General features: G+C 43.3%; 1 protein-coding gene across 1 annotated transcript in view; it reads right to left on the bottom strand.

Moving 5' to 3' along the window:
• Positions 1-13,562, bottom strand: part of CTNNBL1 (catenin beta like 1) — a 160,265-nt gene that overhangs the window by 90,700 nt on the left and 56,003 nt on the right. Inside the window, exons 5-7 of the mRNA XM_043883285.1 lie at positions 13,161-13,258; positions 6,434-6,527; positions 2,976-3,067 (exon numbers count right to left, since the gene is read on the bottom strand). Coding sequence (XP_043739220.1) covers positions 2,976-3,067; positions 6,434-6,527; positions 13,161-13,258 — 284 coding nt within the window. The remainder of the gene's footprint in view (positions 1-2,975; positions 3,068-6,433; positions 6,528-13,160; positions 13,259-13,562) is intronic.

Below are 13,562 nucleotides of genomic sequence, written 5' to 3'. Positions count from 1 at the left end.
ACTGTCTTAATCTTTATAGGTCTTGATTTTTAATTTTTTCTAGAACTTATAAGATTCCTTCCAGTTCAAAAAATGGTGGTGACAATATGGAAGAGTAGGGGGTTTAAGTTTGTTAATGAAGGTTATGTACAATTTAGAAATACCTAAGGCAGGAGTCATTCCTGGTGGAGGGAAGAACATGAACAAAGACATAGAAGTCAAAAATACTGACCTTTGCAAAGGGAGCAGGTAAAGAGAGGCATGTCTGAAAACTAAAAGGCCAATGTTTCAAAACTGAGAAATGGAAGGGTCAGATCAGGCCAGGGTAAGGGGCCTTAAAAAGTAGGCAGAGACGGTGGGATCTGATGCAGAGGGCATTGGCATCGCTGTAGGAAGGTTCTTGAACAGGGAATGGCATAATGGAAATGAAGTTTTAAATTAGTTTTGGAGTAGTACTGAACAGAAACAGGTAACAAAAATGCTCACATTTCTAGAGACCAGTGGATCTTATAATTCACTGTACATTTATAATCACACGGGGAACGTGTCTAAAATACATTGAAGACAGAGACTGAGAAAGTACGTCTGGGAATCTATATTTTTTAAAGTTCTACCTGTGAAAGTAAGGATCTGGGTCCATCATTCAATCTGATTCACCAAGATGATTATGATGGTGAAGATTACAATAAGCACTTCCCCAGATAATGAGAAATAAGAGCAAGACATTGCTTTTAAAGATATGCCTTCTTGCTGGCCTCACCCTGAAGCAGAACTTTCATTAATGTTCTGGTCAGCACAGAATTTTCTAAGAATTTTCGCTTACTAGTAAAATAACCAAATAGCATTTTAATGGTTAGATACCCTCCAATTTTGAAAAACTGTTTTGGAGATAACAACATGGCTATTTGTGCCCCGAGGATCGAATAAATACTATGCCTGAAAGGTAAGAGTCAAAAGCTTGCAAGATGGCCAAATGGGCCTCTTTACTACTCTTATAAGAGTAATGGAATTCAACCAAACACCCAAAGGTCTCAATTTCCCTTCCTGTTACCAATTCATAAAAAGACCCGCAAGTTTCAACACCTTTCAAAAGGCAGAAGAGGCCGGCTATTCTAGTTTAATGAAGACTCCCTGATTCAGTACCAAGCCTCAAGCAACTGGGAAAAATTGGCCCTGACCTCACAAAGACAAAAATTATTGGATTATTCCGTATAAAGTTGAGGCCCCAACCTGTGGCCATCCCATTAAGACTCAGGTCCCTGCCATCTATCCCATCACCTTAACTCTGTGTTTTACTTTCCTCTCCCCTAGCCCTCACCCCCAAAATGTCTCAAGGCTTTGGAGAATAAAGTTTTGTTGAATATCGAGGGATGAAGAAACTGAGGGAGATGTGAGTTACATGAGGAAACCAAAGGACATAAAGATTCATGAGAGGAGGTCAAAAGGAAGCTGCATTTCACTCATGACAATGAGTGAATTAACCAGACTTGACTCCTGCCTGAAAGGAAGGGTAGGGGGTGTGTGGATAGGAAGTTGCAGTCTACTGAACCACGCAGTAAGTTTATACTTATACCAGCAAGTGTGCCCCTACCCACTGAGGAGAACACACGGGCGAGCTGAATGTCCTCAAGTCATGTTAATGCAAGTCTGTGTTACAGATTTAATGGCAACAAAGGGTTAAATAAGAAGGATTTGAGAAGACCTAAATTGTCAGAAAGAGAGGGAACCATGTGGACATATGTTATCTTAAGCAGAATCTTCCTCCTCACCCCTGCCAAGACAGTGGTTGGGTGGGGGGGTGGCGGTGGAGCGGGGATAAATTGGACCTGATGCACCTCAGACTTTCTGCATCTCTATGACCCTCTGGAGCTCAGCAAGGCCAGGACTACCTAAAGAATCATTCCCGCCACAAACAAGTGCCTCTTTCTCACTGAAAAGCTGGGAATCCTTGCTTGCCCAGAATATTTCAGTACTACAGTATTAAGTAGTTCCAAACTTCCTCCCATCACATCTTTGGTTAATACTATCCTGAGAGAAGCCCTTACCTCTCCCTTTCCTCATTCACTCTATGGTACAGGCACTAAATGGTCAAAAGGACTATGCTAACAAGGAAAGCGAATGAATGATCCAACAAAAATATGAACAAAGGATATAAATAGGAAGCTAAAAGAGATGAACACAACTGACTAATAAACAGGTGAAATCAACACTTTGTACTTGATTTTAAAATTTCAAATTAAAATAAAATAACAGTTTTCACTTATCAAATTAACAAAATTTTAAGTTTGACAATGACCAATATTGCTAGGGGAAATAGACATCTCAACTCAGTGGAGCAACTGATAGAGGACAATTCTGCAAAATTTACCAAAAATGTTAATATGCATACCCTTTAACTGGACAATTCTATTTCTAGGAATTTATACTATAGATAAACTGACAGAAGTATGCAAAAAAAAAAGAAAACAAAACAGTGTGTGTGTGTACATGGGAATACTCACAACTGTGTTGTTTTAACAGTAAAAAACTGTTATAACAGGAGAATGGTTACATTAATTTGGCACAACCATAAAATGGAATACTAGGCAGCCACTAGTTCAGTGAAAAAAAATCAACTTGCAAAAGAAAATAATGTATAATTCTATTTGTGAAACACATATAAACACACACATACACTCCTATTTACACAGACAATTTCTGGAAGGATAGATAAAATATTGTTAACAGTGGCTGTCTCTGAGAAGTAGAACTAGAAGGAATCAGCAGAGGAGAAATTCTATTTCTGGTATAAACCTTCTGTACCATGTGAATTTGTGTTGACAACATGTTTATATTATTTCGGGGCTATTAAAGGCTATTTTTAAAACAAATGAAAGAAGAGAAGGGAAGAAAGAGGCAACATTTGCCAAAAGATTTCCCAAACGAGATCACCCAGCACAGGAATAACAACCTGTGCCAACGACCCAGCATGAGCCACGCACACAGCAAAGACTTACCTTCAGCCTCTTCAGCAGCCACTGCAGAAGACCCTGCTGGGCCGCCTCTGTGCACATCTCCGGCCGGAACTCAGCCATGTTTTCCACAATAGCTGCAGAGAGACAGACACCGTCATTTGGGAGGGCAACTTTGTTTCCATCTGCAGCCTGCTTCCCATGCCAGACATTATATTCCTCTTCCTATTGGCCTATGTTCCTCCCAGCCAGATGCTGTGTCCTCATTCTTAGATTAACCAGGGACACGCTATGTTTGTTTGTTTTTTCCCCTTCAAGTTATGTTACAAGTAAAACTCATAACTGAACTTGTCAGAATTCACTAAAGGAATAGTGAAAGGTTTTCCGCTGTGTAGAACACTACAGCGGAATACACAAAGGTGTGAGTATCTGCCTAAGAAGGCCCTCTTACCGTCACAGTACTACAGTCCCTGAGGCCTGTGACAGAAGAGACAGGGGGCTAGGCAGAAGCCTTATAAGGAAAAATCAGTGGACGAATTCAGAGCCTCTTCCTCTCCTGATTCACCCATTTTCAGATCTCTTTCTTTAGATACTACAAGGGAAGCAAGCATGATCTTCTTAATTGAACAAAACAAGGTGCATAGACAGGAAAGGCCATGCTGGCAGAGGTAACTGTCAGGTACTCAGAAGCAAATATAATTGGTCCTGCTATCTCGTACAACAGGCACATTGTTGTTTAATAGAAAAATTTTAAATAAGGAGGCAAAAAAAAAAAGAAAAAATGATTGTATGATTATGAGACTTATATGAGACTTAAAAAAAAGGACGTTAAAAAGAAACAAAACTACAGACTTCCCTGGTGGTCCAGTGGTTAGGAGTTGACCTTCCAATGCAGGGGATGCGGGTTCAATCCCTGGCTGGGGAACTAAGACCCCCACACACCGCAGGGCAACTAAGCCTGCTTGCTGCAACTAGAGAGCCCATGCACCACAACTAGAGCCTGTGGTGCAGCTAGGGAAGCACCTTCGCACTGTCATGAAGGGCCCGCGTGCCCCTATGAAGGCCTAGCACAGCCAAAAACAGACCCAAACCCTCACAAACCAAACCCTCACTCTAACACATCCAGTGCTTTCCTTTCCTTTAGGCCCCTGCTGCTCCCCATGCCTGCATATGTTACTACCAGCGAGCAGATGGAGCTCTGCGCTCTCTAAGCACAACACCCAGCAGGCCTGAGTCTTAAGGAGAAAAGGCTGAAGGAAGCAATACACCTATTTCCTCCTCACTCTTCAGTCCGCGTCAGCCTCGCCAATGGCAACTTACAGGAGGCCCAGGCAGCCCCCCAGGGAGCAGACGCAAAGCTGTGAGAGCAGAGCAGCAGTGACACCTGAGAGATGGCAATCACTTGAACACCTTACATTACTTTCCACGTTTTCTAAGAAACTGGCTCATTCTTTTTAACCTCTGATGCCTTTATCTTATTCTGCTTACACTTCAGGTGGCTTTCTATTGTCCACTAGAATAAACTCCAAACATCTTGCCAAGGTTTAGAAGGTCTTCCAAAGTCTGGACAATCTTACTCCTCTGGTCCCATCTCCCATCATCTTTACCTCTCGCTGCCACAGCACATTTCTAGTCTTTCCCCAAAGCCTTTACCCATTCGTGACTTGACAAACGATACTGTCCTGCCTGAGGGTCTGGCTCACACTTCTCCATCAAAATGCACCTCTCTTCACATTCAGCCTCAATCAGCTACTTGCTCCTACCCAGCCATTTGGAGACCCTTCCTCTTCTTTTCAGTAGGGCTCCCCACTGACTCCTATTATACTCCTATTACAATACCCTGTATTATCTCTCCTTTCTGTTCAAGACTTTCTCATCAGTCTGATTCTTAAGAAGAACTTTGCCTAATTCATCTTTAATGTACCCAGTGGCCTAGAACAGTGCCTGACAAACATCACAGGCTTCGTAGGGAAGAGCGGGATGAATCTCCTGAGCTGCTGGTAAGGGACCAAGTTGACACTACACAGATCTTCACAGATTGACAGGCTGGTGCTTTTCCCATTACATCAGGCTCTTTTTATAAACAGTCCGTTAAAACTTCTGATAAGCCTGAAACTTCTGAATTTCAGCGAAATTCAGCATTAGGCTGACAGATGGCAATGCCAAATTCTGGCTCTAGACTACAGCCAACCCCCAGATCACAGACTGTTGTGTTCTCTCTTCTCTTACTCCCTAGGTGCTATGTCTTCCTCCCTCTTTATGATAATTTCCCAGTAGAGAGTATAAAACTACTGAGAAATCTGTGCTAGACACCAAGGAGCTGGGAGGAAATCTAACCTCATCAAAATTTCTACTTCTGCTGGGCCTTGTTCATTTCTCAAGCTCTGCTTACAGATACGTCACCTTTGGTTTTATAAGACAGCAAATGGTGATAAACAGCACTACCCCAAACCACAATTTTAAGCAGACTATTGGTTCATCAGCTTTGCAGAAGGAAGGACTGGGGAGACTTGAGGAGCAGGAGGGGGAATATTGCAGAGGAATCTACTTAAATGAACATATGATAAAGGGACAGCCAAGTTAACAGCAGTGTTTCAACGCACAGTTTACACGGTAAAGTACACATAAGAAGGGAAGGAAATACTAACTCTTTTTCAAATAAAATGTCCTATAAAGTTAGGCGTTATCCCTAACTTTAGATTGAAGCTTAAGGGGACAAGGTAAAATCCAAGGTAACAGGTGTACATCCAAGGTGTACCTTGGAGATATTGTGGGTTTGGTCCCAGACCATTGCAATAAGGTGAATATCACAATAAAGTGAGAATCACATGAATTTTTTGTTTTCCAAGTCCATATAAAAGTTATACATACACTATACCATAGTCTACTAAATGTGCAATAGCATTACGTCTAAAAAACAATGTGCATACCTTAATTTAAAAATACCGTATTAGTAAATAATGCTATCTATCATCTGACAATGCAGGGTTGCCACAAATTTTCAATTTGTAAAAATGTAACATCTGCAAAGCACAATAAAGCACACACACAAAAAATGAGGTATGCCTATACACAGTGGTTCAAAAGTTTGTAGTTCCACTGCAGAGAAACGGGAAGAAAAACCAATAGAACGGGACTCAAAAATCCTAAAATATATACTTTCCAAAGGAAAAAAAAAAAGAATCCATCTTTTTTTTCCATCCATGCATAGACTTCACCCTGACTTTTAGAGACAGAGACAAAGGCCTGTTCAGAGAAGCCAGCCGTTTTTGTCCAGGAAGGTCATCTACTTAGTGGATTCCTGCTTTTATTACCTGAAAGCCCAACCAAAGCAGCAGTTATATGAAATTTACACAAGGGTCTTCATTCCTGAACAGGCAGTTTGGGAGCAGAAAAAAGGAAAACCCTCTGGCTGTTGACTCTATTACGAAGGAAGAAGGAAATGAGTGCCAACCCCCAAAACAAACACAAACTCAGGAAGTGCTGGCCACTCTCCCCCTTACCCAGAGTGTTGTGGACACCGTCCGCCTCTTCCTTCACAGACTCGTCCAGACGCTCCAGATTCTGCACGAGCAATGCGACCACCTGCCCGTCCACCTGTGGATCAGGGAAGCAAGAGAAAGGGGTACATGTCACAGTGTGGTCCCCAAAACGCTCCCACTCCTGTACCCCCTTCTCTACTGAACAAGCAAAGTAAACAAACTCCACCTGTGGTCTGCAGGGTGCTTTTGCACCCCAAGATCTCTTCTGAGTCGTGCAGTGACCCCAAGGCAAAGAAACAACAGGCCTCATTATCCCTAACTTTAGACTGAAGCTTACGGGGACAAGGTAAAATCCAGGGTGACATGAGTTACATGCTAGCACTGGAACCCAGGCCTTCTGAAATCAAGTCATGTGCTCCTTCTAGAGAGTATTAAGACATCTTACGAAAATGCCTTCTCAAGTCGCAAGTTCGTTCAAGTGAGAAGCACATTTCTCGACTACAAGAGATATTCAGTTAGGAAGTTTACTTGCCGTATTTGACACTGACCTCAAAACTTCAGGTTAAACTCAAACTATTTCTAAGTTTCCATAACCAAGCTTTTACGAAACTATTACCTTTGATGAACTTCTGACTCCTTCTCGAAAAGAATCTTAACATATTAAAATGCTTTATGTTTTATTACATATAATGCCTAAAAAGCAATTTTATTTCTCTCATTTGATTCATATAACCACATACCACTCACAAGAAACTTTCAGTAGCCATGTCATACAGATGATATTCAAGAGATCAGTGACCTGGCCGAGACCACACATTTACTAAGCAGTGGCAACAGAAGCAAAAGCCAAGCTTCCCTCTTAGATGAAACGATGTTTACACCACTTAATGCTACCTTCTGACACAACGTGTGCCCTTACTCAGAGACTGCCACTGGGGAACCCAGGAGCACGCCGAGGAAAATAACTAAGGAAACAGAAACACCTAATAATCAAGAAGTGATTATCTACCTGGTAATAGATTTCCAGGTCGCAGCCAATAAGTAAACCTATACCAGTTGACAAGATCTGCTGCATACCCACGGTGCATCTTTTCTCTCATGGCCTCAGCTTCTTCACTGAGGAAATGGGAATGAGTTGTAAAGATTAAATGAAACTATACGGCATGCCTTACCCTGGGTCTGGTTCAAAAATTAAGCAGATAGCCCTTTCCTTCTTCTGATACCTGGTTATTCACTGTTCCATCTCTCGCATGGACTAAGAAAACCTCAAATTCTGTGAAGGCAGACGCTGCATCCTCATTTATCTTGGTACACTCTTCAAAGTCAAGTGCAACACTACACATACCAGACATTCGGTAATTTTGCTAAATTTAAATAAACTGACAAAACATTTACTTTGTGTACTGTAATTGTATTTCTATATACACTGCTTCATTTACTCTCAAATATCCCTCACAGCTTTTACATGTGAGAATACAAAGGTCCGAAGGGTTAATTAGCCTGGTCAAAGTCACAGAGTTTGTGGCAGAAGTGACCAACTCCAAGACTATTTTTTCCCATCACATCCTGTCACTTCTAGTGAGGGGAAAAGGAGAGGAGAGAAAGGACAGGGAAGAAATTATCTCATCAACGGATGCTTCCTGAACACTTCTGCACAAGGCACTCTGCAGACAATTCAAACTGAGCCTGAGGATGGAACAATGGCAAGAGAGACACATCTTAAAATAAGGCCTCTTTACTCTTTCCGGGTGAGACTTGAGGGAAGCATCGGATGGGGGAGAAGTTGAAACTGTTGACTAATTGCGGATACCTGCATCACCAAGGAAGAAGATTTGCTAGGCTCTCCTTTCTGCCCCACTGTGAGGACCCTAGCTGCAGATTGGAGAAGATACTGATGCCAGAATTGACAGCTCCTATAAATAGGAGAAAGAGCTGTTTTCTCCTCTTATATATCAAGGAGATATACAATCTTGCTCTCAAATCTCACAGCCAGCAAAAGCTTCAAAGAAATCCACTGCAGTGTTTTCCTTAATTAATTGGACAATTTGGGTATGTGAGAGAAAACAGAAAAACATCTGGGGGAAAAACATGAACCATGTCACAGTTTGTTTTTCTCTAAATCACCCTGATTGACTTGTAATCTCCCTGAATCCTACAGCAGCAGACACTGCAACTCCGCCGGGTATCACACTGCTTGTCAGCTCTGTGAACTGCCTCGCCACTTTCAATTGCTTACCGCTGCCGTCTCTGCATTATTTTCCCTCCCTTTCCTCGATTCTTAGTTCTGTTACCAGAGTCGGCTGTCTGGAAGGTGGTGGGGACAACGTGCGCATGCTCAGTTGCTCAGTCGTATCCGACTCTTTGCAACACCACGGACTGTAGCCCGCCAGGCTCCTCTGTCCATGGGGTTTTTCAGGCAAGAATACTGGAGTGGGTTGCCACTTCCTTCTCCGGGGGATCTTCCTAACCCAGGGGTCAAACCCGTGTCTCCTGCGTTTCCTGCATTGACAGGCAGATTCGTTACCACTGAGCCAGACAGTAAGCAACACACTCAAATTCCAGAACTAGATGGTTACTGGTAATGGGTCTGGCTGGAGAAAATCTTTTTTCCTTGCTACAAAAATCTAACTTCTAACAAACAGCCTTATTAAGCTTGCAAAGTGTGAAACTTTATGTTTAGCTGGGTTAAATGCAATTTTATCTGATTGCAGGAGGGTCAAAGCAGTCAAAATACATTTAGCTGAGAAAACCCTCAGAAAAATATTTATATTATGCACAGCTCCGGATATCATCTAGTAAGAAGCACAAATTAGCATTCTGTCCCTCTACACTCTTGGGTCTACCGCCTTCACGCCTATTTTTTTGGACTTGTGACTAACTCTGAAACTAAAAACAAATTCTTCTTAGGGATTAAAGCATCAGCTACAGCAACACCGGCCTTGGAAATCGTGACTGTCTTAAGTCTGACGTTTTCTGATAAGTCATTGGCTATTTCCGCTTGTTAGCATATCTGCCAAACAATATCCCACCAGATTCTACCGAGACGAAGTTCAGGGGCAAAGTCAGTCGTATTTCCTGCTTGTGCAGAGAGGGTAGATACAAGAGAAAAGGAGGAAATAAGAAAGGGACAGATGAGCAGAGATGAGAGGGTTGGAAGGATTCTTTTTCTATCTTCCACCATCTGCCAATAAAGTTTCTTGAGTTGGACTGGGGTTTTTCTGCCTACTATGAGTTCTGGAAATTTCATATTTAAAAAACAATAATAAACCCTCTCCCCCACCCCTACATACACACCCACTGAATCTTGACCAAGCAATAAGTTTTGAAGATACACATGGTAATAAGGTTATAATGCAAAACTTAGGCCTGCTGCAACCTATCTCACATACAGACCTACTACTGTTATTGCTGCTTTACAGAAGCAGGAGCTGAGTACAGAGAGGTTAGGTAACTTTTCCAAGGTTACACAGCTGGTAAGTGACAAAGCCACCACTTTGACCCCTCCCCTGATGGGGAGCACATCTCAGGAAAGACAAGCTTATAAAAAGATGTCTACAAGCCAATGTGATGAGTGCCAGGATGTACGAAGTAGTAGAGGAACACAAATTCTGCTGAGGTGATGAGTCTGAAAAAAGACTCAGGAGAGATGAGGTTTAAGTGAGGCTTCAAAGGATGAATAGGAGTATTCCAAATAGCCCAGGGGAAGCCAGGCTTGCCAAGCTGAAGGCAGATGTGAGCAAAGACATGGGATTGCCAAGTGCATGGCAAATTTTGGGGACTAGTAAGTGGGGAAATGACTGTAATTTAATCATGACTCTCAAGGAGTCTTCTTTAGAGAGGCATGCCTGAGGAACTGCCATCAAAGCAAACAGTCTTGTGTTTCCACTCTTCAGGAAACAGTCTATTTTCCAGGCTACCAAGTCAACTTGTTACAATGCACAAATATTCGCCTCTGTGTAAGTAATAGCAGTGGATGTAAACCAAATTTTAAATCCCGAAGATCCCTGAGAATGCCAGGACCGCACTCTCTCCCCACAAATGTGCTGTTCTATTGCCTAGGACCTCCAGCTGGGAAAAAGACCAAGGCAATAACTGCACACTGCACATCACAATAAATTCTGCTATATGCCCTCTAGCCTCCACTCATGCAATTCCAGGCCTCCGATATTGGCCCCAAATTAAAACTACGAGGACAACTCAACCCTTATGATATGAGAATACTTATCAAACTTCTTCCTGAATGCAGCACAAGGGTAGGAAAACACAGATGAAGACCACCTACCAGTTCTGCTGTCTGACATTTACTGATGGCTCCTGACTGGCTGCAGATCAGCAAATAATATATGGGAGTCTAGAAATGTTCACTTGTTTGTGATTCATACCAGCCCCACCAATATAAAGCTGTAAGAGTCAAAACCTTAAAAATAATATAATAAAACAGAAACTAAACAAAACAAACAGAAAACCCCGTACAGCAGCTACTTAATGGTTCCCCAGACTGAGGATGAACTGTTTCTTCCAAAACAAACAATAAAATTGGCAAGATCCAGCTTTTGTTGGTGGGCCTGGCAATACAGAAGACACAAAGGGGGCTTTTGTGTGAACTGCTGTTTCTAGGTACGTTTTACAGGCAGCAGACCAGCTAGCTGTTCCTCTCTCATCTCCTCTATTCACAGAGGCAAAGGATGATAATTAACATCGGTCCAGGGACCAGGCAGGAAGGCTCGCTCAGGGCCACTGTAATTAACCTCTGGAAGGTAAGACTACACAAATGACACTGTGGGGGCACAGAGAAGGAGCAAGTGCCACAGCCTTCCTTCAGATGCTCCTCCAAACAAAAGACACCCCGACGCCATCCTTTTCTTTCTGCACGGCAGTTCAAAGGAAAAATAAAGGTCCTGGATTTGACAAAAGTGGCAGTTCGCTCCAGGAAGGAGCTTGAAAGAAAAATGGCCATAGAAATTTTCATCATACTCAGTCACAAATGGCCCTGCTGGACTCCAGCCTCTCTCTCTGTAAGAGACAGTCCTTCACATCCAGTGAGTTCACAACCCCTTCATTCACACCAAATGCCAGCTGCGAGCATGGCACGTGGGAGATTTCTCGTGTCAAGAAGCTCGAGAAAGAAGGGTGAGGAGGGGCTGGGCAGTGTAGCAGTGGGGTCTCAGAATCATTTGGGGTCCCAGCCCCAGCCATTCTAATTCAGCAGGTCTTGGATGGTGCCAGAAAGTAGCCTAACCAAGCACCCCAGGTGCTTCTAATCCAAGTAGTTATACCGATCTTTGATGAACTCTGCACACTGCAACAAAACCAGTGCTTAGGGCTTCCCCGGTGGCTCAGTGGTAAAGAATATGCCTGCCAATGCAGGAGACGTGGGTTTTGATCCCTGATCTGAGAGGATCCCACGTGACACAGAGCAACTAAGCCTGTGAGCCAGAATTGCTGAGCCTGAGCTCTAGAGCCCAGGAACTCCAGCTACTGACCCCACAGGCTAGGGAGCCCATGCCCCAGAACAAGAGAAGTCACTGCAATGAGAAGCCTGAGCACCGCAACTAGAGAGTAGCCCCCACTCTCCACAACCAGAGAAAAGCCTGTGCAGCAACGAAGAACCCACCACAGTAAAAAATAAGTAAATAAATACACTTATTATAAAAAAGAAAAACCCCAAAAAACAAAACTGAAAACCCAGTCCTTACTAACATTCTTAGCCAGAGAGAAAAGACCAGACAGTAAAAGACAAGAGAAACGATGGGAACTTGAGGAGCAAGATAGCCTGATGGGTTAGATAAGAGCTCCATAGGTGGTATCAGGGTAAGAGGCTGCACTGGCCCTGCCACTGGCCCTCTGGTGAGAGAGGGGAGCAGAGGCCAGGATGGCAGAGGGGACCGCAACATGCAGGAGCTCATCTCTGCTGTTACAGGGGCTGGTTGAGTGAAGCGGGGGAAGGCTTCACTTCTGCAGCTGGGTTTCCTCATGGGTAGAGTGGGCTGATGAGACTACATCAGTTCACCTCACATATAAACTCTTGCAAGTGGCTGCTGCCTGGAACAATAGCTGAGGAAGGCTCTGAAGCCTTGCCTAGGCTCCAAAAAACAGGACACAGAAATCAGCTGACCCTGACTTCTGCAGTCAAGGGCTGCTACTCGGGCCGGGATAAGCTAAAAAGTTTGTTCTTGCTTTTAACATTCTCTGATTCTCTATCTGTAAAACAAGTAATAATGATACACCTGTCCTCACCAGTGCTTGGGAGTACAAAGCCTACAGCCCAGAGTAGAAAAGAAACTCTTTTCCGCAAAAACTCTTTATAGAAGAGGTCAGAAGCAACACGGTGAGGGCGGGCGAGCCGGAATTGGAGTCAAAGAGAACAGAGGTTCAAATTCCAGCTGTGTGACCACAGGCAGGTTTGTTTTGTCTCTCAAAGCCTCGAGTTTCATGGCTATAAATGGGAATAGTAGCAATAATACCCTTCTGAGGGGACACGGTGAGATTAAATAAAGTGTGAAGGTCTGCCTACAGCAGATAGTCAATAAATGCTAGGACTCTATACCCCGTGGCCTAATAACAGTACCAAAGAATAAGGTACCCCACGATTGCATTCTACTTTCATATTCTTCTTATTCAGTCCAGCCTTGCCACAGAGTGCTCTCTCTCCCTGGCACCCACCCTGTGCCACTCACAGAGACAATGGTGGGGATGGTGCGGACACCATATACACACTTGCAAAGCCCCAGACGGCTGCGCAACTTACCAGAGCATCCGTGAGCACTTCCGCGCCTTCTTCACTTTCGTGGAGGGTGTCTATGTCTGTTAATTCCTGAAGCAAATCAACCACCGCTATGGACACATGTGAAGAATGTTAAGGGTAACATGCACTTATGAAAACCCTAGTGACATTTTATTAAAATAGTTGGCTACCAGCCACTTCCTGGTCAATTGCTTCACTACCGTTTACCTTTAATACACTCTAGTTTTATAAACATCTCTTCAACAAGGTTCTAATCACAGTGGCTCTTCAATAAATGTTGGTAACTGCTTCACTTAGGCTCTTTCCCTTATGCTGCCTTCCTGGCAACTTATTCCATAGGTTCACTACATCTTCATAAATTTCACAGCTTCAAGTCGATCGCTTGGGTGGTCGCTTTTCCAGTGA

The sequence above is a fragment of the Cervus elaphus genome, chromosome 23, assembly GCF_910594005.1.
Source record: "Cervus elaphus chromosome 23, mCerEla1.1, whole genome shotgun sequence".
NCBI lineage: Eukaryota > Metazoa > Chordata > Mammalia > Artiodactyla > Cervidae > Cervus > Cervus elaphus.
This window is presented reverse-complemented; position numbering and strand designations above follow the sequence as displayed.